Raw genomic sequence first — 25,874 nt, 5'->3', positions numbered from 1 at the left:
AGCAATAGCTCCTCTAAGCCACAAGGGGGCAATATACTCCAGTGAGTCAGCATGTTTCTGCCAGTCAGGCAATGAGGAAAACCAATACATCCTGTATATGGTGATAAGCTGGACAACATGTGTCTCACTCATTTTTGTGTGTGTTTAACTGTCTTGTTGCAGTTCCTTGATGTCCAGTAAAACGGTCATAAAATCAAACCACACTGATATGGACTCATTCATTGAAGTGTGTAACAAAAATTGGGGGTGCACTGGCTTTGGCTTATCCTACAGCTCCCGTACCAGTGACCCCCAAGGTCACTGAACTCTGACCCCCCCCTTCCGTCCCTCCATCCCTCTACCCATCTGAACTCATGCTTATATCTTAGCATGTTAGAGAGTGTGGGTATGTGTGGGTGGGTGTGCATACTGTATATATGCTCATATTATCCTCATCATGCATTGCTTGCACTGTACAGACTGTTCTTCTCTATACTTATTCAGATCATTATGCTGGTTCTCCTCATTACTATTATTTATCCTATTTATTTATTACTCTAGTCTGTATACATTACTCTACATACTGTACATTTTCTTCTGCATTTATTCTTTCGTTTACTGCATTACCGTACTGCACTTCTGGCTGTGCAGTGACAATAAATTGACATCCTGTGTGCAGGCAGCTGAGCGTGTCCAAGGAGGGCTTCACCGAGGCCAGCTTGGGCCTACTAGCGAACCAGAGGAGACGGCAGCTGCTCACAGGCCTGCTCAAGTCTCTGAGGACCATCAAGACCCTGGTACTTAACTGTACCCCCTTAATTTGTACAACCGCAGTGTTGATTTCGTCGACTGATACTAATGACGAAAAATGTTAAGTCGACTACCTTTTTTGAACCGACGAAAACTCAATGTAAACTACATGGAGACTAAGCTCTGATGGCTAAAACCGAGATTAAATATATTGACAATGAGGGCCTAGTGGACAAGAGATACATACGTAAAAGACAAGTCATTTTACACTTGGTTGCATGCTAAAAAAATAGACGATCTACAAGCTTGTAGTTTTCGCACTCAAAGGTGCCACCCAAAAGTGTCCTTGTGCATGTCAGTCCAAGGAAAATGAAAAAAAGTGTGAGAAATACAGGTGCACTCTCACAATGTGTACTGTATGTATAATATGTGAACAAAAGGAGTCTAGCGACGCGCCTCAAGCCTATAGCGGCTGGTCCGATGCTTCACAGGAACAAGGACACTGGAGCAGCACGGACATTTTAAGCCTTTTATTAATACGACTAACGTTTCGACCTATGCGGTCGTCATCAGAGTCATGACTCTGATGAAGACCGCATAGGTCGAAATGTTAGTCGTTTGCATACTAGCACCTAAATAAAAGGCTTAAAATGTCTGCTCCAGTGTCCTCTCCTCCTTGTATAATGTATTATGTGTGTGTGTATGAGAGTCTAGAACCCAGACACGCACGCAGGCACGCCCGCACGCCCGCACACACGGCATACTTACACACAGGCTGTGAAATTACTGGTGGGCTACTCTTGTAAAATTGTATTTGCCGTACTTAATACTGTATGTCTTCTTCACTCCTTTCCTTCCAGCAAAGGACAGACGTAAGACTCAGCGAAATGCTTGAGGTAATTGTAAACATACACACGTACGCACGCACACAGCCACACACGCACGCCCGCACACCTACTCCTTTCTTTTGTTTTGAGAATGTTCCACGCAAAAGCCTTTGTAGTGAGCGTCCAGCACATCAGACTATCCTACTTGACTTCAACCTCCTTGCTGACCCTTTAGGAGGAAGACTACCCCGGTGCAATCCAGCTGTGTCTGGAATGTCAGAAAGCAGCCAGCACCTTCAAGCACTACAGCTGCATCAGGTACTGCAGGGATGGGCAACAAAGACAATGGAGAGGGCTGCTATTTCTCCACACTCACTCCAGAGGGCCACTATGTTTCCACACTCACTCCAGAGGGCCACTATGTTTCCACACTCACTCCAGAGGGCCACTATAGTTCCACACTCACTCCAGAGGGCCACTATGTTTCCACACTCACTCCAGAGGGCCACTATGTTTCCACACTCACTCCAGAGGGCCACTATGTTTCCACACTCACTCCAGAGGGCCACTATGTTTCCACACTCACTCCAGAGGGCCACTATGTTTCCACACTCACTCCAGAGGGCCACTATGTTTCCACACTCACTCCAGATGTATGCTATTTTCAGTGTAAAATCAGTCACTACGACAGCATCAAGGCCCGCCAAAATACATTTCGTAGACTAAATCAACTGTAGATTTAGTCGACTAAAATCGTATGATATTTATTCGACTAAAACTAACATTCCATGTGACTAAAACTAAAAGAAAACTATTCAAGAGACTATGACTAAAACTGAAAATCTAAATTTGCTGTCGAAATCAACACTGCCTCCGGGTGGGAGCGGATCTCGGGCTTACCTCTAGTCCTCTAGTATGCACACTTGAGTGGATCTTTGTCTGTCTTCATGGACTGAGATGTAGCTTTGTTTGTGAAAATGAATCAAGGACTGAAGCAGCTCTCAGCTCTCCTTGAACATTTTTTGTTTCTGTCTTATCTGACTTATTTCTTTCTTTCCCCCAGGTGAAAAGCTTTTAGGCTAATTTAATTTGTATTTGGATTACTTATTCATTGGTTTATTAAGTGCTAGCCTAAAACCAATTGTGTGTGTGTGTGTGTGTGTGTGTGTGTGTGTGTGTGTGTGTGTGTGTGTGTGTGTGTGTGTGTGTGTGTGTGTGTGTGTGTGTGTGTGCGTAAAAACATACTTCAAATATGTTTTATTCTAAAGGAGAAGACATTTTCATACTAAATGCATCACTCTGCACTCATTAGCTAACCCGTGTCACAGTGTCATCAGTCAGACAGGATGATTATTACTGTGCAGGCTTTCTTCTGACACAGAGAGAAACCAATCTATGTTTTTAACCCATTCTGACCTGAGATCAGATTCATACAAGGTTTCCACTGGACACACACACTGGTCTGATAAACCCATTCTGACCTGAGATCAGATTAAAAAAATGTCAGTCGTTCTTCGATTTTTCAAAAATAGCAGACCTACAAGCTCGTAGCGCGCCACTCGGTGGCGCGCTATGAGCTTGTAGATCTGCTATTTTTCAATAGCTAAAGCATAACATGATGCCAACACCAAAATGGGTTCCCGTTCAGAATGGGTTAAAGACATTAATTCTCTTGCAGGGGCAGAAGACCAAACTATTCAAGCGTTATATAGAACATTTTAAATTACTTTTCAAGAGAGTCAAGGAAAATTGGACAGAGGTTGTATAGAAAAGGGTCAAAAGACCAATTATTCAAGCGTTACAGAATTTCCAAATCACATTGGCTGACACTATCAGTGGGAGGGGCCTATATAAGCAACTGCGTCAACCACACTTTGCAATTTTTTCAAAATTGCGACTTTTCTAGTTATCCATTGATGTGGAGTTCGTCCCCCCCTTTGCTTGCTGCTATGACATTTTCCAGTGTCTGGGATAGATTTCTTTTTTCACTAGTTGGAACCTTTCTGCTGTTATTTGCTTCCTTTCAGCCAGAGAGGAGCATTGTTAGTGAGGTCGGACTTTTCATGTTGGACCATTAGGCCTGGCTCGCATTTGGTGTCGCATTTCATTCCAAAGGTGTTTAATAGGGTTAAGGTCAGGGCTCTGTGCACTGCAGACCAGTCAACTTCCGTTCCTGCTCAGTCATCTAGACAAACCATTTTCTGTATGGGGGAGCATGTGGGGGGATTAGGCTTGGCTCTCATTTGCTGTTCCTATTAATTCCAATGGTATTTGATATGGTCACGGTAAGGGTTTCTGCAGGCCAGTTTGAGTCTCCGGGCGAAGGCGTTCATTTGGTGTAGACGCTTGTAACAGTTTTATTGGAAATAGAGGATTTAAGGCGTCCCATTCATTGGAACAAAGGGCACTAATTAGAAAGGAGGTATACTGACTTACCCCACCCGTCCTTCCTCTTCGATGTCTCCCTTTTGACTGATACCTGTCCATTCAAACTCTAGGCCCAAAGTTATTAGCGCAGACGCCGCCCGGCAGCCGGCAAAAACCCTGCGGGCCGCATTTGGCCCGTGGGCCGCAAGTTGAATATCCCTGCACTATATAGACTGCTGTGTCTACATACAATGCTATCCAAGTATCCCACGTTTAGCCTTTGCATACACGCCCGTGAGGTCGTCGAGGCTAGGGCAAGTGCTAAGGGCTAAAATGGAGTCTGAAGAGGTGGGTTTTCAGACTACGGTGGAAGATTGGGAGTGGAGTCTGCAGTTCTGATTGCTATATGGGAAGTGCATTCCATAGTTTTGGAGGCAGAAGGGAGAAGAGTTTGGGACGCTCCTCCTCTATATCCATCCACACTTCTTCCAAAAAAATAAGATTTCCGTTCTCGTCTGCTAAACAGAATGAATGTTTGTGCAACATAGACGCTCCCAGCCTGTGGAGCGATGTGATCTGTTTTGATATCAATAATCTTCCTCGTTTTGATCAATTTCCGTCTTGAGCGCTGGGGGTTACTAATTGAAAAGGTGGAGAACTCCGTCCTTGCCAATCAGGGTGTTTTAATATATTTTTGTGGATCTACACTGATCTCATTAACGGTCCCTATGAAATCCTCAGGACGGAAAATCGGAAATCAGTCCCCAGGATGGAGAACTTTCAGCCCTGCAATTCCTCCCGCGAAAAAACAAGCCAAAACGAGCCCAATATTATGGCCATATAACCCTAATAAAATATGTATCATTATAAATACCATGTATGTCTATACTAATGAATGTTTTGGTCATTTATTAATACTATTACACACAAACTTTAGCCAACCAGACAGAGATTCTGTCACTCAATGTGATTCCCACTTCACCCAAACCAGTGGGTGTTTATAGTATGCAGTATACATATAAATAAATGGTCAAAACTAGCCACCACATTTTTAAAACAAGCCCAAAAAACCCGCAACTAAAAAACCCACAACTAAAAAAAACCTCCCCCTGCCCTCCCTCTCTTTCTCCCTCTCTCTGTCCCACACGCACACACACACCTGCCACCCTTCTCTTCAGCCCAGCCCCCTCCCACCCGTCTCTCTCTTAGCTGTGATCTATCTCTATCTCTATCTCTCTCTCTCTCTCTCTCCTTGGCTGTCATCTAACTAAAATTATCATTTCGTCAGGGTGAAAAGCACGGCCACCCCCGTGGGGGGGAGGGGGGGGGGTCCTCCTCATAACATACCGCATGCGTCCGTGAACTTTGCCTGTTAGCAGGTCAGCGTGCTGTTATGATGGAGCCCACACCGGTCCCCAAAGCACTTCGTTGGCTGCCTCGGCTGCCAGGCCTAATTTAAAATGGAGGGGTGGGGGTGGGGGGGGGGGGGTGTTCCTGCTGTATTAGTTGCTTCCAGTGTTGATTTTGACGGTATATTTTGATTTTAGTTTCAGTCATAGTCTCTTGAGTAGTTTTCATTTAGTTTCAGTCACATTTTAGTCACCTGGAATGTTTTAGTGTTGGTCTAGTTTTAGTCGACTGAACACCATAAGATTTTAGTCGACTAAATCTGCAGTTGATTTGGTCGACTAAATGTATTTTGGCGGGCCTTGATGCCGTCGTAATGGCAGATTTAGCTCTTGCTGAAAATAGCAGATCTATTTGTAGATCTGCTATTTTCAGCATGCAACCAAGTGTAACATGACTTGTGTCTTTTACTTATACTGGATCTCTTGTCCACTGTAGTCCCTACCTAACATTTTAGTCTAGTCTATTTACAAAATAGCCACGTTGTGAGCTTGCAGATCGCCTATTTTCAGCAAGCAAGCAAGTGTAAAATTACTAGTCTAGTTTTTATTTGTTGACGAAATTGCCAATATATTTAGTTTTAGTCATCATCAGCTTAGTTTTCACTTGGTAGTTTCCATTTAGTTTTCGTCAGTGAAAAAGTCGACGAAATCAACACTAGTTGCTTCCTCACTTGTGACTGCGAGGAAGAGGAGGAGTTGATAATTGTGTTTGTCTCCCGCTTGCTGTTATTTTCCACATTCATGCAGTGTGTGTGTGTGTGTGTGTGTGTGGTGGAGAGCAGGGCAGGCGTGCATGATTGCATGATTACATGATTGCATGTACTTAGTCAGAAGTCCCTTACGTACCGGTAATCTTTTTTGGTTTTGCCCTCGCGCACCCCATTTTTATTCCTCGCTCCTCTTCCTCTCTGTCACCTCTCTTCTCTCTGTAATCGCTCACCACACACACACACACACACACACACACACACACACACACACACACACACACACACACACACACACACACACACACACACACACACTTGCTAATCTTTTTCTGGTAACTAATTTGTCTGCTTTCTTTCGTTTCTTCACTGTCGCGCATGCACGCACGCACGCAGCCCATAACGGTACATATAAGGTTCTTAATTAGCGATTAAGCTAAGGACATTCTGTCCCTTGGGCAATGGGTGGTCTCAGAAGGAAACAACATCAAAGGGTGGGTGACCTGAATGGAACCCCGGTCGAAGCAGCATGAGAGGAGGAGAAACTGTGTCACGTCACGTACACATGCAATTATGAACGTGTGCGGCGCGCTAGGAGGAATTCCACGGGGAATGAGTGCAACTCGGAAAGGCGAGAACACGACTGTGACTGTTGTTTATCAGGGCTGTGTGTGGAGCTGGAAGCGCTTTGCTCTGGCCTTCACCACCAACAACTGGAGCATCTCCCAGAACGTGGTGGTGTCTTTTTTTTCGTACCTAAACCTAAAGTGCACTTTTGGGAAATTGTAACGACTTTAATCTCTCATGCATGTCATTGCTGGCACACACTCGTGCACACACACATTAACCCATTTTGGGCGAGGACCCCTTTTGGTGTTAGCATTATGTTATGCTTTAGCTATTGAAAAATAGCAGACCTACAAGCTCATATAGGGCTACGAGCTTGTAGGTCTGCTATTTTTGAAAAAACGAAGAACGACTGACATAGAAACATAGCTTTTACAGAAAACTGTCAGGATGTAGAAGACATTTTTAGAATCTGATCTCAGGTCAGAATGGCTTAAGCACTTAAAAGTCCCGGATCGCCTAGGACAGAGGTTCTCAACCCGTGGCCGCCAAATTATTTATGGGGGGGGGGTCCCCAAAATATTATTATATTTTTTTTTTGCAATTGAATGGCTGGAAAAATGGAAATGAAGAGTTTACATAATACACATAGTATAGGCTACATGCATAAACTTTCCTTAATGATTATATCTGGTTTCAGTATTCATTTATGATATATTTTCTCTATTATTAAGGTTATTTTTTCAGTCAATTTGTATTGGGAGTGGGGGGAGCGGGGGTCGCGAGACATGGCCAAAGCATTTCTGGGGGTTCCTCAGCCAAAAAAAATTCAAGAACACCTGGCACCCTAGGACGACATTGAACGAGTTATTAGATTAGATTATAATCCAGCATCGCCGTTATTATATTTACCCGTTCTTAGTGTCTCCGTCACCTGGCCAGCGCTTTCCTTCCGCGTGGTGATGTCATTGAATATGTTGGCTCAATAAAAAGGTCCCTGCGACCTCGCGGTACTATATCAGCGCCTCTGACTTTTTCATGAGGGACTTTCTTTAGTTTTAGCATTTTTAGCTATTTTTGAATTGTCGAACAATTGGCTAAATACTGTATGTCTTTCTTTAAAGATTGTCTTTATTATTTACTATAGTCCTACTAGACACCAGGAAATCTGGCCACAGTAGTTTATGTCTGTCTCTGAACGAACACCTGGAACCTACGGGGCTGCCATACTGTGTGTTTTTGGCTCAATCGTCAGTTTGCCACCACCTCCTTCACATTCAATATAGAACCAGCAACATGTTGTGGCCAGATGTAATTTCCTGGGGTCTAGTAGGACTATCAAACCAGTGGTCCCCGGACCACTGGTTTGAAAACCACTGCAGTATAATGGCATGGCCAAAAAGACACCATTAAGTTGAAAGTGGTGGTTGTTGACAATCGGGGACATAATGGGCTGCGTATAATGCCCATTACGGATCGAATGAAAAAAACTCAAAAGATGTCCTTTCTTTTCCCCCCTGCAGTGAATTGAACTCCAAACTTCAAGACACTCTGGAGCAAATCGAGGTATGTGCTTTTCTCCGTCTTTTCTCTCTCTCTCATTCCGTGCGTCATTATCTGAGAATAATCATTAGTGAGCAGAAAACCCTCGGGCATAATCCAATGTTTAATGTGTTTCCTCTCTCGCGCTGTTCTAAATTTGCCTACGAATCCTCATTTTGAAAGGAGTTGCTTATCTGGACATTTTGGGCTGGTTTGACTTTCCTTTTTGCTCTCGGCGAGAGCTCAAATATTGACATATATACAGAAAGTAATTACAGCGAGTCAGCGACTATGGCAAACACTCTTAACCCATTCTGACCTGAGATCAGATTCATATGAGGTTTCCACTGGACACACACTGGTCTGATTGACCCATTCTGACCTGAGATCAGATTCTAAAAATGTCAGTCGTTCTTCGATTTTTCAAAAATAGCAGATCTACAAGCTCGTAGCGTGCCACCGAGTGGAGCGCTACGAGCTTGTAGATCTGCTATTTTTCAATAGCTAAAGCATAACATGATGCTAACACCCAAAATGGGTTCCCGTTCAGAATGGGTTAATATCATCAGTTGGGTCCGGCGCGGGTGTTTTGATAGCGCGCGTGATGAATGTCGTGCAGAGTAATTTCCTCAGTGCCGCTCATAGCTGCTGCTGCCCGCCGCCGCTGCGCCCAAGCGGATTCATTACCCGCAGTTTTGTTTGTACACAAAAGAAACACCAAAGGGGGTCATGGGCACACTAGAGACCAGATGATCTCATGAATACGGAAAGGTCTCGGATATTACGGAAATAATAATAATCACATCACAACAGCTATACAGTATAGTAACAGCCGCAATAAATCCCCTGACAAATATGCGATGGATAATAATAATAAAATAAAACTTATATATATATATTTTTTTCCGGTGATCCATTTTCTGCACAGATTGTGAATAAACAAAGAGTGCTTTCTTGCATAGAGAAAAATGATCTCTTTCCATAGGATAATAGATATTCAGCCGGACAACTCACGGATAGATTTAACCACTATTTATTATAGAATGAGAATACCAAGTGTGCATATAATATATTATGTTGGCGTTTTGCTCTGCTGCATTTTCTCCCTGCTCGGCACAATCAAACGCCATCATTAAACGGCAGGGAGATAAGATATACAATAAAACCCCCCATGGGGAACATAAATAACAGAGCCCACCGGTGGTGCTGGGGTGGTGGTGCTGGGAGCAAACATCACATAACAACCAGGAACCATAAGCAGAGGAAGGCAGGAAGAAGCATGCAGTCTATTGAGCTTAAGTAGCCCCGCCCAAACGGTCAGCTGACTGCCACATCAGCGAATGACGTGTGGGTCTTGCACACATAATACACCCACATAATAATGCAGCATATTAACCCCTTGAGTATATATGAATGTGGCTTGAGCACGGCATGAAACCCCTCGAGTATATCTGACCGAACTAACTCCGCAATTAAGCTACGTATCATTCAGTGGTTCCCAAACGTTTTCATGTCAGGAACCCCCAAATTGACGCTAATTATAGCCCGCGGACCCCCGATATGAAGAGATATGCCGGGGACCCCCCATAAGAGAAGATTTTTTTACGGCTCTCAGTGATTCTCAACGCATTTAATTTCAAGGACCCCCCAGTTTGTCATGCATTAGTCTACGGACCCCCATTTAATGGCGTTTCTATCTATGGGACCCCAATTATATTGTAAAAGTCTTATCAGTTAGCTGGGGACCCCCTGGAACTCCCTCAAGGACCCCACTTTGGGAACCACTGCTATCGCCGCACGCCGCAGCCCACTGAGCTCTGTGCCCGTTTAGCACAGTCAAACCGAGCTTATGAAGCCCTGATAAAGACCGTATAGGTCGAAACATGTCGGTTGAATAAAGTTTTCCTCTTTTTAACATTAAGTGTGCACCCGGATCTCCGCTTTGTTCTATAGATGTGTTATCCCGATTGATCCCAGGAGCACCTTTTTTACAATTTTTACATTTATTTTTTATACGAAGATAAAATGTTTCACTTTGACAAATATTCCCCTCAGAAAAAAATCACAGCAAATGAGAGGTATTGTGTTGAGGCACAAAGGACACTTTTATTTTCTCAAGTTGCGCCTGCTTAATAAGCCTTAAATAGCCTCTTTAAGATAAATTCTTTTATATTTCGACATCAGAGAATGGCTTGTGCTTACCCAAAACACACGCCACTTTTTGAACACTGAGCTCTTCTTGTCACTGTCTTAGTACTACTAGCGAACTTAGAACATACCATTGTGATTCACAGGGGTAAAGACATGGGGGTAACTGCATTACAAAAATAAATAAATAGCAATAGCCACTATAGTTTTCATATGCATGAGAAAAGAGGAGAAGGACATGAGAAGGAAAGAGAGAAAAGAGTGGACTGAGTAGACTGAAGAGTGAATGATGAGATAAGGACTCCATGGTGTTGTAGGAGAGAATGGCAAAAAGAGATAAGGATTAGGCTTCAGACGCTTGCTTTGGAAGTGGATAGGAAGAAAGTAGAAAGAGAAAAAAAGGAAAGGAGGGAGGGAGGGAATGGGGCTGGTGTGCAGAGTAGGAGTTCTACTACTGTTGACAGCTGGCAAATTGCCGGTACAAGCGAACACACTCGGCCGCACAGCCTGGCTGCACTGCAAAATCGAAAGCTACAGCGGTTACCGCGGCTCGTCCTTCTGCGCGCTAACGCTAACCTGAAGCTGCAATCACACAGCGAGCACCATGTGTGGCGTGGCGTGCGGTATGCGTCTCGTCTGCCCAGCTGCCCCATACACACACATTAATTTCCCCGTTTTCGCTGGAGAAAAATAAATGGAAACTAAACTATCGTGACTAAGACTAAATATATTGACAATTTTGTCAACAAATAAAAACTAGACTAAAATGTCAGGGAATGGACTAGTGGACAAGAGATCCAGCATTTTACACTTGGTTGCATGCTGAAAATAGCAGATCTACAAGCTTACAATGGACACGTTGTGAGCTTTATAGATCAGCTATTTTCAGCAAGTGTGAAATCAGTCATTACGACGGCATCAAGGCCCGCCAAAACACATTTTAGTCGACTAAAACTAGACTAACACCAACACATTCCAGGTGACTAAAATGTGACTAAAACTAAATGAAAACTCTTCAAGGGACTATGACTGAAACTAAAATCTAAATTTGCTGTCAAAATCAACACTGCGGCACAGCATATATACTGTATGTGTCACATAATAGTGGCATCGGTGACAAAGTATAGCAACGTTATTATTATTTTCTATCTTCTGCAAATGGACCAAATGGACCCGTTTGGTTCCATTTGTACACTCTCAGAGTTAAATTAACATTGCTTTTATAATATAAATTGGGGTTCTCAGAGATAGAAATGCCATTAAATGTGGTTCCGTAGACTAATGTCAAACTGGGGGTCCTTTAAATTAAACGCCGTAAAAACCTTCTCTTATGGGGGGGTCCCTGGCATATCTCTTCTAATGGGGGTCTGCGGGGCGAATTAGTGTCAATTTGGGGGTCCTTGACATGAAAAGGTTTGGGTTTATACTGTGTATTGGCCAACAGATTAATTAGTCTAGTAGTTCAGTCCAACGGTGCCAGCAGTTGGCGCTTCACAGACGAGCACACTGATGGGACAGTGGCCAAAACACCTCTGGCAATTGGCATGAAAACAGGCCAGCATTCTCACATTGGCACTAATTAGCATGACTTTCTGAATGATCAAATTAAATTCTGTTATATAACATGTGGGTATATGTAATCTGTAGCCCACATGAATGTCACACACATCCAGGTTATGATTGCCTGACAGTGGTTTAATCTGTACACGCATGAACGCACGCACACACACATCCCGTACACGTGCATGCGAGCACGCGCGTGTGGGTAAAGGTATTTGTATGTATATACAGTAAGTGTGTGTGTGTGTATGAGGGAATACACGCAAAAAAACTAAACATAGACAATATATTCATGTGTACGAGGCAACCACTTTGTGTACGCGTACTGTATATGTGTTTGTGTGTGTGTGTGTGCATTCGTATATATATGTGTATTGCAACTGAATGGCTGGACAATACACGCATAAACCTTTCCGAATACAATTTGTATTCGAAACGGTGTTAGCACCCTCATCCCTTTGCAGACCTTATTTCAAATGACAACCCACCCAGGGCTTTAAGGTCGGCCGGCCAGCTCAAGCTAGATGTGATTAGTGACCAACAAAAACGATCCAAGGGTGATGGAGCCTTCGCGGCGGCTGCCCCCAGGCTCTCTGGAACACTTTGCCTTTTCACATCAGAGCTGCCCAGTCCATCACAGCTTTTACATCTTTGCTTAACCCATTCTGACCGGGCACCCATTTTGGTGTTGGCATCATGTTATGCTTTACCTATTGAAAAATAGCAGATCTACAAGCTCATATCGCGCCACCGAGTGGCGCGATACGAGCTTGTAGGTCTGCTATTTTTGAAAATTTCGAAGAACGACTGACATTTTTAGAATCTGATCTCAGGTCAGAATGGGTTAATCAAGACCAGTGTGTTGTCCAGTGGAAACCTCGTATGAATCTGATCTCAGGTCAGAATGGGTTAAGACCCACTTCTTCTCCCTGGCTTTTAACGACAGTTGAAGTATAGCCCTGTTCCCTTCACTAGTGCAATAGTCTGCTTTGTTTGCTCCTTTGCAATGTCTGCTTATATTGTATATTTTTGCTTTCATTTCTTCTAAATGCCCGTTTGTTTTCATGTTTTAAATGCCTGTTTGTATTGTATAGTTTTTGTCTCTGAACCTGTACAGCACCTGACCTGGTCATGTAAAATGTGCTATATAAATAAAGTTGAGTTGAGTATTGGGGGTGGGGACGGGGGGGACGAGGGGGCGGAGCGGGGCCAAAGCATTTCCGAAAGCCAAAAACGTTGAGAACCCCCTGCCTTAGCAGACACTCTTGGTGAAGGTCCAGAGGGACCGAAACGTCCGTCGATTTGAATAAAAAAACGGATGCTTCTGAGCAGGAGCAGTGTGCAGGACTTTGGTCCGTGAAATACCTTTTTTTTTCACGATTGCTTCAGTTGTCACTGTCCATCAACGCTCATCTGAGCCAAGTGGATGTGCCAATATTTCCTTTATTATATTAAAAATGTTATCACATTTTCCTCTTTTTCAGCTTCTCCAACAATTGGCACAAAACAACTGGCTTATAATAAAAGGTTTCCCACGACTGCCAGTTCTTCTTCCTTTTGATTGAATGACTTATTCCGTGACCTTGAGAGTGCACGAACCTCTGTCATTCGCCTAATGCATTCCTGTCTTTCTGCCTTATAGACATTCTCAATAATGCAAATGTGCACGCACACGCACACACACACACACACACACACACACACACACACACACACACACACACACACACACACACACACACACACACACACACACACACACACACACAGAGCGGACCCCGTTGCCTACTCTTGGCCGTGTGTTCCTGTTTCACATCCAGTCATCTTCTAAATCCCCTGTCTTAATGTTGATAATCCCTCCTCTCACGCTTTCTTCTCCTTTCCCTCGTGCCCTCTCTCCTCTCCCTCTCCTCTCCTCTCCTCTCCTCTCCTCTCCTCTCCTCTCCTCTCCTCTCCTCTCCCTCTCGTCTACAGGAGCAACTGGATGTAGCGCTGTCAAAGACCTGCAAGCACTTTGACATGGCCCACTACACCAAGGTTCAGATGGCCTACTCGCTGCTGGGCAAGACGCAGGTCAGTGAGAGGCTGTCCGCATGACGCAACGTAATCAAAGATACCGTACCAGTGTGTCGTTGTCATCGCTTGGGGGGAAATGAAGAAAATGCCAGCACTCATTATATGTCCTTTTACATGACTTTTTTTTTACCTCTGAGACAGAAAACGTACGCGTTTCGGCCTGTCTGGCCTTCCTCAGTGTTTGTCGCTTGGGGGGGACCACCAGTGGCCCTTGAGGAGGTTCCAGGTGGTCCCCAGCTGAAGGATGACGGAAGAGTTGGTTGCCAAATGGACCCTTATAGAGCGTCGCAGTCCCGCCCCCTACCAGGGCCCGGGAAATGATTCTCCGTTCATTTTCCTCATAGACATTTCAGAAAGTATTTATTTAAAGACGTTTACGCCGCGGACAAAGCCAACTCTTGTCATGACAAATCATGACAACAAACACAATTTCTCGGGCCAAACAAAGAATTAGAAAGTACGAAAAAAAACGGCAGGTCACTTTTTTTGTTGTTTTTGTTGTGTGTTGTCATGATTTGGCTTCGTACGGCGCTTAAAAGGTCTTTAAATAAATACTTTTTGAAATGTCTATGGGAACAATGCATTGTGATTCATTTCCTGGGCCTGGCGTCGTCATGAAAGGGTGGCGGGACTGCGGCGCTCTATAGATCTTTTACTACTTGAGATTGAGATTGTAACATGGGGTCCATTTGTTTTCACGTTACACTCTCAAGAGTTACATTATTGTTAAACATCTGTGTTACTTAATTTACGAGAAGAGGGAAAAAAATCGCCCTCAGGGCGTCTTACTGGTGATATATTGTATTATGCTTGTATTAAATTAATACTCTTCAAGGATAATAGTTTTTATGTTCTATCCATGACGCTAGTATCGTTGCAGAGGATTGGGTGGTCTGTGGTAGTATATGAGCGCAAGCTCAGTGTGAGGAAAATGCAATTAAGCTGCCTCATCAATCGGTGCGCTGTGGGGCGCCCATGTACCCAATGAACTACAGTGTCTTTTTTTTTCTGGGGTTTGTATGATGAAAGGGATGATAAACAATGACTTCAACGACGTCCTGTTTCCCTGGGAAAATGGCACAGAGATCAGAGAAGCTCTTGGCTAGCTACAGTAAATGGCTTTATAAATAATAACGAACGATAATTATGAATTATAATAATGTTGTTTTAGGTTTTTTGTTTTTTTTGGTAATATTATATTGTTTTAAATATGTTTTGAGCCTGCCCCCTTTCTTATTGGTATAAATAGCTCCCAGGGTCTGAACATTTAGATTTATCGACACTTCTAGAGCGTCGCAGTCCCGCCACCCTTTCATGACGACGCCAGGGCCCAGGAAATGATTCCAAATGCATTTTTCCTCATAGACATTTCAAAAAGTATTTATTTAAAGACTGTCAACGCCGCGGACAAAGCCAACTGGAGTCGTGACAAATCATGACAACAAACGCAATATTTTGGACCAAACAGATAATTACAAAGAAGAAAAACAACAAAAAATGTGTTGTAACCTGTTTTTTTATTTTCTTTCTTCTTTCTAATTCTTTGTTCGGCCCAAAAAAATTGTGTTTGCCGTCATGATTTGTCACAACTCCAGTTGGCTTTGTACGAGGCTTAAAAGGGTCTTTTAAATAAATACTTTTTTGAAAAGTCTGAGGAAAATTGAACGCGGGAATCATTTCCTGGGCAGGACTGCGGCGCTCTATTGCACTGTGCGGCTTCGATAGCACGTTTCTGTCTTCTGTTTTGCAGACGGCCATGGATCAGCTCCACATGCATTTCACCCAGGCCATCCACAACACGGTGTTCCAAGTGGTGCTGGGCTACGTGGAGCTGTGTGCCGGGAACGCCGACACCAAGTTCCAGAAGATGCAGTACAAGGACCTGTGCACGGTAAGGACCCGTGTACCTGTTGACACCTTTTTTTGCCGGGGGAATTCTTCAAAATAAAGTCGTGCCAGCAGATTTTACTCTGAAAAGCCCCTCCCTTCCACCCACCCCCCCCCCCCCCCCCCCAAAACCGGGAGGCATAATCTTCCGTCCATAGCCTCACGCTGGCCACGCTAAAGTCTCTCTAGAAGCGTTTATATTCCCAACGAGATGCATGCCGAAGTCAGGAATAAAGACAGAACATTGTCCTTCTGGTCAAAACCATGGAGAGCTCCCTAGATTAGGAGTTAACGAGGCATTCTTTTGTAAACGAGGAAGTGAACGACGGCGCACGTGCGTGAAACGACAAGGAGTACACTGCAGAAGGAGAGGCCAAAAAAAAAGAAAAATATCAATAAAAAATACCAAAAGACGCCTATGCACGTCCTTAAAACTGCTATCCGGGGAAGAAAGGACAAATGCCAGGGCAGGAAGGCCCCAGTTAATGAATCAATGATCCACTGAATTCATTTTATTTGATGTATTAACCACCTTAGACTTGGACCCGAGTTTGCTCTGTACTTGGACCTCTTTTTTCCATCTAAACCAAATCTCTTTGTCAAATATAGCAGACCTACAATAAAGGTTAATAATAATGTTAATGATTTCTATGCCTTGGACGTGTATACACGTCTCTAGAATCAAAACCACGGGGTACTAAGGACGTGCATAGGCGTCTTTAGGTCTTTTTTTGTTGATGTAGTTTATTTCTTTCTTTCCTTTTGGCCTCTTAGACTCTTTTGACGGTGTGAGGGGGAGTTAAGAAGTCATAATCTCAATAAAAGCACCGGTGTCAAAAAAATATTGAAAAACATTTAAATAAAATAAAATAAAATAAGTACAACAAAATGTATCGACACGTTGACGGGTAAGATAAATGGACCCTCGGTGGATCTCTAAATGGACCCTCGGTCTGTCTCTGACAGGCAGGTAGTGTGTGTGTGTATAGGCTGGGTGGCGTGTGATGATCCGGTTGAAGTTCTGTTCTGTTGGTACGGAGACGGGCCCTGGAGACACGGTATCAGCCAGGCAGTATCACACTATGGGTTCACAAAGTTTATTAGACAGAGAGAGGGGATACTCGTAGCGCTGGATCATAGAAACGAGACGGTGAGATATGAATGTGGGCATGATGATGTGCAAGGTCGACCTCGCGACGTACAAGGCTAGGCTTACTGTCTCGCATACCAGGCGGACCTTACGGGTGCCACCTAACAATGCCTCGCATATCTGGAAAAGTACAATGCAGACAGAGAAACATAATGTCGCAATGCAGGCTGCACTGTCACCTACGAAGTGCACTGTATCTCACGTTCAGTACACAGACTTACTTAGCTGTGGCATGGCATGAATCATAACAGTTTCAGGGGCAGAAGGTTTTAACTGAGTGGGCCACACAAGGCAGCCATGGATTCTATGATTTTTACTTCTCTGGAATGCAATTCAATTCAATTCAGGGCCAGATAGCGTTCTAGTTTACTCTGCTTTTGTGTTGCTTCTTTCCAATGTGTCAGGTAGTTTTCCTTTTGCCGTTTTATGATTTGGTTTTATCCAATGGGTTTTCTATCTCGTGGCTCGGTTTGTGTTTGTGCCCGGAGTTCCAGGGCCAGCTGGCTGAGGGGGCATCTCTCTTGAGTTTCGCTGTGTTTGAGTGCCTTGTTATGGAGTGCATCTAGGTCACTTTCTTTTAGGTGGTTGTAGAACTTAAGTGCTCTCTTTTTTTAATTTTGATTATGAGTGGGTATCGTCCTAATTCTGCCCTGCATGCATTATTTGGTGTTTTTCGCTGGGTACGGAGAATGGATTTGCATTCTGTGTGTAGGGTCTCGGTTTGGTGTTTATCCCATTGTTCAAGGTCATGGTTTTCTAATGGTCCCCAGATCTCACAACCATAGTTGTGTGCTGCACCCTGCTGCACTTTTGACAGCAACTTTTGATTTTAGTTTTGGTCATAGTCTTTTGAATAGTTGTCATCTAGTTTTAGTCAACTGGAATGTTAGTGTTAGTTTAGTTTTAGTTGACTAAATGTAATATTTTAGTCGACTAAATCTACAGTTGATTTAGTCGGTCAAAATGTATTTTGGCGGTGCCTTGATGCCATCGTAATGGCTGATTTTACACTTGCTGAAAATAGCCGATCTACAAGCTCACAATGCGTCGCACTGCGACCATAGATCGGCCTACTGGATCTCTTGTCCACTAGTCCCTTTTAGCCTACTTTTATTTTGTTGACAAAATTGTCAATATAGTTTCCATTTAAGTTTTTGTCCATGAGAAAAGGTTGTCGACAAACATTTTTCATTGTGGTATTAGTCGACGAAATCAACACCGATACGTAGGGGATCCATGGCGTCGTGCCATCGCGGTCACAGGGCCAACGACGACTAATTAGAGTGTAATTGGAAACCAGCCTTATTGGCTGGATGCCTGTGAGAGGGAGAACGGTGTCATTAGTCAGCTCAAATACAGGATTAACATCACCTGTCCACTGAAGCTTGCTCCAGTATGTTGATTTCCCATGAAGTGAACGGCACTGCGGATGCGCGGTACCCAACTTTCAACCCCCTGGATTTACCATGATCCAAAATGTATATAATTCACAATTCAGTTATTTGGATGACCCTAAGGATCATTAAAAAAAAACCTTGAATGATTACTATTGCAATTTATTTTGGGACAAATCGTAGATTGGCTGGCCTAAACATCCACTGGATGTTCAAAGTTCATGTTGTGTGGGTGTAATTGATTATTTTTATTATTATTATTATTATTATACTATTATGTCGTGTGGGTGTAATTGAGGCCATTAAACCTAAAAAAAAATAAAAAATACGAGAAATAAATTAAAACGACGGTAATGAAATCTTTAGAGAAAGTGATTTTCCTAAAGTTGCCTAAATTCAGCTTTTTGCGATTGATAATAGTTAACAAAGGGAGTCTACCAACGCGCCTCAAGCCTAAAACGGCTGATCCGGTGCTTCACAGGTGCAGGGACATCAAAGTTGCGAAAGGAGAGGAGACTGGAGCAACACAGACATTTAGAGCCTTTTATTAAGGTGTGCTGAGTATACAAAACGACTAACGTTTCGACCTTGCGGTCTTCATCAGAGTCATGTGGTGAGTCAGGGGGATAATAGTTAACTTTGAAAGGATTTTCTGTTTACGTTCTGGGGTCTTGAGTCAGGAGCTCGTGTCCTCGATCCCGTGAAATAACGTGGCGCGGGGCTCCGTGCTCTCGCTCACAGATGTGTCGCCAATGTTGACTTGGCTTTGACAAATTCGCTGTCAGCGTTTGGAGTCGCTCGAGGCAGACTCGCACTCGCAGGCTCTTGATTGATGGGTGTATTTGTTCAGTGGTGGAAAGTAACTAAATACATTTACCTTAAGCACTGCACATTGAGTAACAGTTTTGAGGTGTTTGTACTTTACTTGAGTGTTTCCAATTTACTCCACTACATCTCGGAACCAAAATGTGTACTTTTACTACTCCACTACAATAATTTTAAAACTTTAGTTACTAGTCACTTTGGACATTTAAATTTCGATTAGAAAAAAAACGTTTTGACCATTGGGAAATAGCAGATCTACAAGCTCACAGTGCGTTGCGATGCGATGCATTGTGAGCTTTTAGATCTGCTATGTGTTCAAAATATTTTGCACACATTCTGAACTTGTTAATTGGGACACTATGCGTTATGAGTACTTTTATTTGTAGTTATTTTAGTACATTTGAAGTATACTTTTACTTAAGTACATTTTTACACACATTTTACTACCACATCTCTGACAGACAGACAGACAGACACACACACACACACACACACACACACACACACACACACACACACACACACACACACACACACACACATTCTCTCCACTGTATGTTGTATTCATTGGGATTTAGTGGTTTATGACAGGAGCAGGTGTTTTATGGAAAATCCGTGCAATACATATTTACCACTTCATAAGAGCTTTTAGATCTGCTATGTTCAAAATATTTTGCACACATTTTTAACTTGTTAATTGGGACATTATGCATTATGAGTACTTTTATTTGTAGTTATTTTAGTATATTTTAACACACACACACACACACACACACACACACACACACACACACACACACACACACACACACACACACGCTCTCTCTCACTCTTTAGGAACACACTGAGTGGTACTGTATGTTGTATTCATTGGGGATTTAGTGGTTTATGACAGGAGCAGGTGTTTTATGGAAAATCCGTGCAATACATATTTACCACTTCATAAAACAATTTGAGAGGTTCCTGGACGTGTGTGGAAAAACCAGGAGACAGATTGTAAACATTGAGTTATTTGGGGCTTATTCAGAGTCGAGCGGGGGAAATATTTCTGCTGTATTTTCCTCTGACGTTGTTTTGTGATCTGGAGGATCACGTCCTTCTCTCTGAAGGCTCTGAACGGTCCTGCACCAAATCCTTTCTTAGCCCATTCTGGATGGGAACCCCTTTTGGTGTTAGAAAAATAGCAGATCTACAAGCTCGTATAGTGTGGCACCGAGTGCTGCACTATGAGCTTTTAGATCTGCTATTTTTTGAGTGGTGCAACCACTCCCAAGGAACAGCAATGTCCGTGTTCACCTATGTGACTATGAGCACCAGTATATGACTATGAGTACCAGTAGGGGCGCTGTTGTGCCAGAAACAGAGAGAGAGATAGTGCTGCACTGTTGCCTGCTAATGAGAGAGAGAGAGAGAGAGAGAGGAGAGGGGAGTTGCACCACTCATTTCACACAGGTGTGATTTTTTTAAATCGTGAAAATGTGGCGCAAATCTATATATTCTTTCAGTCAAATATTTGCTTATGGGGGAGGTCCCAGATTTTCAGGGTCGTTGGCCAATTACATATAATTCTGGGGGTCCTTGCCATTAAATACTTTGAGAACCACTGACATTATAAACATCATCAGAAAGCTGTCGTGATTTGTAGAATCGTCTAAATGGATAAAAATTATGAAACGGAAGTTAAAATTCAGCGGACGTGGGGATATGCAGAAAGGTCAGTTCCTATTGCGAAAGAATTTTGCATGTCAACCACTCATGAGTCCCACGCACTCGCACACATGCGCGAACACACACACACGCGAACACACACACACACACACACACACACACACACACACACACACACACACACACACACACACACACACTCACTGACCTACTCGTCGAGGGAAATAACGGTTTCGATATGTTGATTTTTTTGGGGAACTTAAATAAGAAGACGGCACCTACTGTAGCAAACAGTTTACAATGGTTAGCGTGACATTAAAGATGATATTTCTTTTGTTAAAATAAGTATTAAATATCTCTACAGAAATGTGCAACCCACCTGAAATTGTATTTTCTATTTTCTATAAAGAGCTGGAGATGCGTGGAGACTCCTTTTTTTAATGAACAAAACTACCTTTAAATGAGTGTCAAAAAAGCTCTATATTGTGATACTATACTCGACAGGAGTCAGCGGGGGAAGCAGGCACATCTCAAATCATTCTACGGGTGCAGGTGTGCGTTTCGACCTTAGAGTATATATGAATAGAGACGGCACCCAGAGGAAACCCTGAGGCGAAATGGATGCACTCTGTTCCTACCCGGAAAGGAGGAGTGAAATCGCCTCAACTTAATGCAAGTGGATGGAAGGAGAACTCGGACGCCCTCTCTATTCATATATACTCTAAGGTTTCGACCACTTCGGGTCTGCCTGACAAAGACTCGGAGGGGTCGAAAGGTCGTATCTCTATATGAAATAAAGTTTGCCGCTCAAGACCTGGTGTCAAAACATTTTTTAAATACATTGCAATAAAATAAGTAAAAAAAATAAGTATTGACACGTTGACAGGTAAGATAAATGGACCCTCGGTCGATCTCTTAATGGACCCTCTGTCTGGCTCTGACAGGCAGGTAGTGCGTGTATAGGCTGGGTGGTGTGTGAGACGGGCCCGGTCTTACTGTTTCTCAAGTAATGACACACCGTGTCGGGCAGTATCAACCCAACTTCCCAACTTTCAGCTTTTTCTTGGACAGAAAATGCATTTTCAGAAACTGAAGCTAAAATGCGAAACGGGTATACAGACTTTTTATCCAATCAGGATAGAGAACGCAGTTGGGTGACGGATTAAACGAGTTGTAATTGTAAGTGATGACACGGAGAAATGAGCAGACGCTGGAACACTAACACAGCTGATAAATACTCTCTCCTGATTGGCTGCAAAGTTTGTCAAATTGTCACCTACCTGAAAATGTATTTTCTGGTTTTTTTTTTAAAGAGCTGGGGAGACCTCTGTTACTGAACAAACAATCTATCTATAGCAATGATTACCATCAGAATATAGAGCTATTTAACACTGTTACTGAACAAACACTCTGTAGCAATGATTACTATCAGAATACAGTGATTTAACCTTTGAACAAAAAGCTATTTTTCGTTTTAACCAAAACATAACACTAACTATCCCTTTAACCTTCGCTGTGCATAAATACTGACGCTTGTTTATCAACCAAAGCGTACTCTCTCCGCTAATCATCCGTCCTCTACTCGGCTGTGCAACGTCTCGTCATTTTGATATAACGCGCCATTGCATGCTGTCGTGTGTCTGGAGAGCATTTAGGGGACATTCTGTGACGTCCAGGACACCATAATACAGATAGATGTCACTGCGTGAGGCTGCTCGTGGTGTTGACCTGGTGTTTCTAAGTACCGCAATTAACGGAGTGGAACCAACTGGAACAATGTAACCCCCCCCCCAAAACAGACACTCACACAGATAAACACACACTGACTCACACACATGCAATCTTTCTCTCTCTCAGTCCTGCGCACGCGCACACGCATGCACAGACACACGCACACACATACACATACTCTCTCTCAGACCTATGCACGCCCACACACACACACGCACGTGCGAGCGCATACACATACATCTCTCTCTCAGACCTATGCACACCCACACACACACACACGCAGTTTGTACTCTTTCACATAGACATCTAAACCTCTCATCTGTTCATAGTGAGGCTCTATTATTTACAACGACACGTTTATTGTGTTTCGGTCATGGTGCCTTACTTATTACACACACACACACACAAGCACGCATGCATGCACACACGTACACACGCGCGCACGCACAGTCACACACACACACAGTCACACACACACACACAGACACACACACACACACACACACACACACACAACTGCTACTACACCACAAAATCATTCACCTCCTCACCTGAGATGAACCTAAACCAGGAGCATTGTCCTGCTGCTGCCGATGAGGGTGATTGCTCTTAATTAGGGGACATTCTGTGACGTCCAGATACAGATGTCACTGCGTGAGGCTGCTCGTGTTGTACCTCAATTAACGGAGGATTTATGGATTTATATGGATGTGTGCCAGAGAGAGTTGAAGGGCGAACCTTGTCCGATAGCATTTCATGTTGACTGTTTGCTCCGTTTTCCGATAAATGATAAAATAACAGAATACTTATACAACAATAATAGTCTTGCACTTGTAATAGGCATGCAACATCAAAAATAATTGATTATATATAAATAATTGAATCGAATCTATTCTAGAAACGTATACATACAATAAAGCTTGAGTTGTTATTCAGACAAATGGATTTCGTCATTATAAAAAATAATGTAGAAGTTTCCCCGCATTGATTGATCGATACATGTGGTAATTGTTGTTGATTGCTTTTGCCAATTAACGTGTTCAATCCATATCTTCACATTTTAACCCATGTAGAACGGGAACGCATCTGTGTCGCTTTAGCGTTTAACCACCTTAACCATTATGCTAACCTTTAGCTGTTGAAAAATAGCAGATATTTAAGCTCATAGCGTGGCACCAAGTGCTGTGCTACGACCTTGTAGATCTGCTATTTTTTGAAAATGTGGCACAGGTCTTTGAATATATATTACTTCAAACTGAACGTTTGCTTCTGGGAGGTCCCTGAAACAACATATTCATGAAATAGTTTGAGGACCACGGATATAGAAACACGTGTTTTTCAGAAAACCGTCATGATTTAGAAGACATCTTGTAGAATCTGGCCTCAGTCTTAAATGGGTTAGACATGTTCAATCCATATTTTCTTTAACTCAACCTCACGCTTCATGTCTCTCCTCCCCCGTCTTCTGATGCAGGAAAAAAATCCTCCTATGTTCCAAACAAGCGTCCATATAGAGTGTGGAAGTCCCTCCCCCTTTCAGAACAAGTGGCCCAGGAAATGAATCCCAATGCATTTTCCCCATAGGCGTTTCTTAAATGTTTTATTTAAAGACCTTTTAAGCGTCGTACGAAGCCAACTCTTGTCGTGACAAATCATGACAACAAACACAATTCTTCGGGCCAAACAAAGAATTAGAAAGTAGAAAAAAAACGGCAGGTTACAACACTTTTTTAAGTGAAATAAAGTGCACCTTTGACTTCATAATTGTATCTATGGCTGTAGTAATTATACATCATCCTTTTTCGAACAAGGTGTCTTAAGTGTTTTTATAATGTGGTTATTGTTGGATTTGCATATATTTGCGTATTCATTTTTTCGTCTCGTTGAGATAAAGACCAACACAGTTGGAGGCCTGCTCAAGAGACTGAAGGAGAGCCTGAGCGTATTCCAATGATCGACTGTCGTCAGCGAAGTCGGTGTCTGTTGGGTATTCAGCAGGATGACGAGAGCTTTTAGAGGGGTTTAGTTGGTAGCCCTTATCGTTCATGGTATCAACTGACATGCATACGGAGATCATAATCAACAACAATAATGAATAGAAACGGTGTGTCGCCTTGGAGTATGCCAGCAAGGATGGGGAAGTTTTATATAGAACTTTTATGGCATTGATCATTTTGTCGGGGATACCATATAATTGAATAATTTGGTAACAGTTTGGCTCTGTCCACCGTTCCAAAAGCCTTTGAGAAACCAACAAAGACTAGTGCGAGATCGATGTGTGTGAGAGAGAGAGAGAGAGAGAGACCTGGGGATGGAGTTTTTTTTGTCGCCCGCGACCGTAAATTCATTATGCCCCTGTTATCCAACCGACCGCGGCAACCGCAGCTAAGTTTTTTTTAACCTATCTCATGGCACTGTTTTTCAAATCTGGCAAAATGTGGCCATGAAAACCTTTGTATAATTGTTTAAAGTGTTTTAATATATGCTAATTGAGTCAACAGAGAGAAAAAGTCAAAAGAATTGCCACGGGGAAATGAGTGGTGGCAGACTCCTGGAACGTTACTTCCAGTGATGAATGGACTCCGTATAGCACTCTGGGTAAACAAACGCCTTCGGCATATCCAAGCACGGGGAGTGATTCATTTCCACCTCCGAGCAAATCTATCGGAGCGATATTAAGACACGCACATTTGAGATGAGGATTTATTGTGATCGCTTAGACGTGCATTATTGATATCCCTCCGTTGATCTGCTCCCTGTCATATTGTTGTTAACTCAGCTATTGATATTGGCGCGGCTTGCCATCTGCATTTGAAAGCAGAGCAAATTCAAATCCGTTCACCACCAGGATTTTCTGTAGCCTAATAATTGACACCCTTTCTAACTCATTTTGTATCGATTTGTTGGCTTGTATCACATTAAAGTTTGTCATTTCTGAGAGATAAGTAGAGCCACAGAGGCTGTTTTGATCCAGTCGTCAGCACGGACATTGTATTCACATTCTTAAGATCAGGCTGGTGAATGAACTACAATCTAGCCCTATATGCTACAACCTCCAGCAGCCATTGACCGAGATGCATTCTGACTAGGGGTGTAACGATACATTTAGATAACACATTTAGACGATTTAGACGTACAAGCTTGTACTGTTGCAGTTTTCTGATGATGTTTATATGTCAGTGGTTCTCAAAGTATTTCATGTCAAGGACCCCCAGAATTATATGTAATTGGCCCTGAAAATCTGGGACCCCCCAGAAGAAAATATTTGACTGAAATTGTTTCGCTCT

The 25,874-nt window shown here is 43.0% G+C and overlaps 1 protein-coding gene across 1 annotated transcript in view; it reads left to right on the top strand.

The window, feature by feature from the left end:
- Positions 1 to 25,874, top strand: part of vps50 (VPS50 subunit of EARP/GARPII complex) — a 170,594-nt gene that overhangs the window by 40,349 nt on the left and 104,371 nt on the right. The window contains exons 7-12 of the mRNA XM_080787022.1: positions 659 to 776; positions 1,590 to 1,625; positions 1,792 to 1,874; positions 8,130 to 8,172; positions 13,831 to 13,929; positions 15,683 to 15,823. Coding sequence (XP_080643148.1) covers positions 659 to 776; positions 1,590 to 1,625; positions 1,792 to 1,874; positions 8,130 to 8,172; positions 13,831 to 13,929; positions 15,683 to 15,823 — 520 coding nt within the window. The remainder of the gene's footprint in view (positions 1 to 658; positions 777 to 1,589; positions 1,626 to 1,791; positions 1,875 to 8,129; positions 8,173 to 13,830; positions 13,930 to 15,682; positions 15,824 to 25,874) is intronic.

Source organism: Protomyctophum bolini (genome assembly GCF_963924005.1).
Source record: "Protomyctophum bolini genome assembly, chromosome: 17".
In the NCBI taxonomy this organism is placed as follows: Eukaryota; Metazoa; Chordata; class Actinopteri; order Myctophiformes; family Myctophidae; genus Protomyctophum; species Protomyctophum bolini.
Note: the sequence above shows the minus strand (reverse complement) of the source record. Positions and strands in the feature narration are given on the sequence as shown.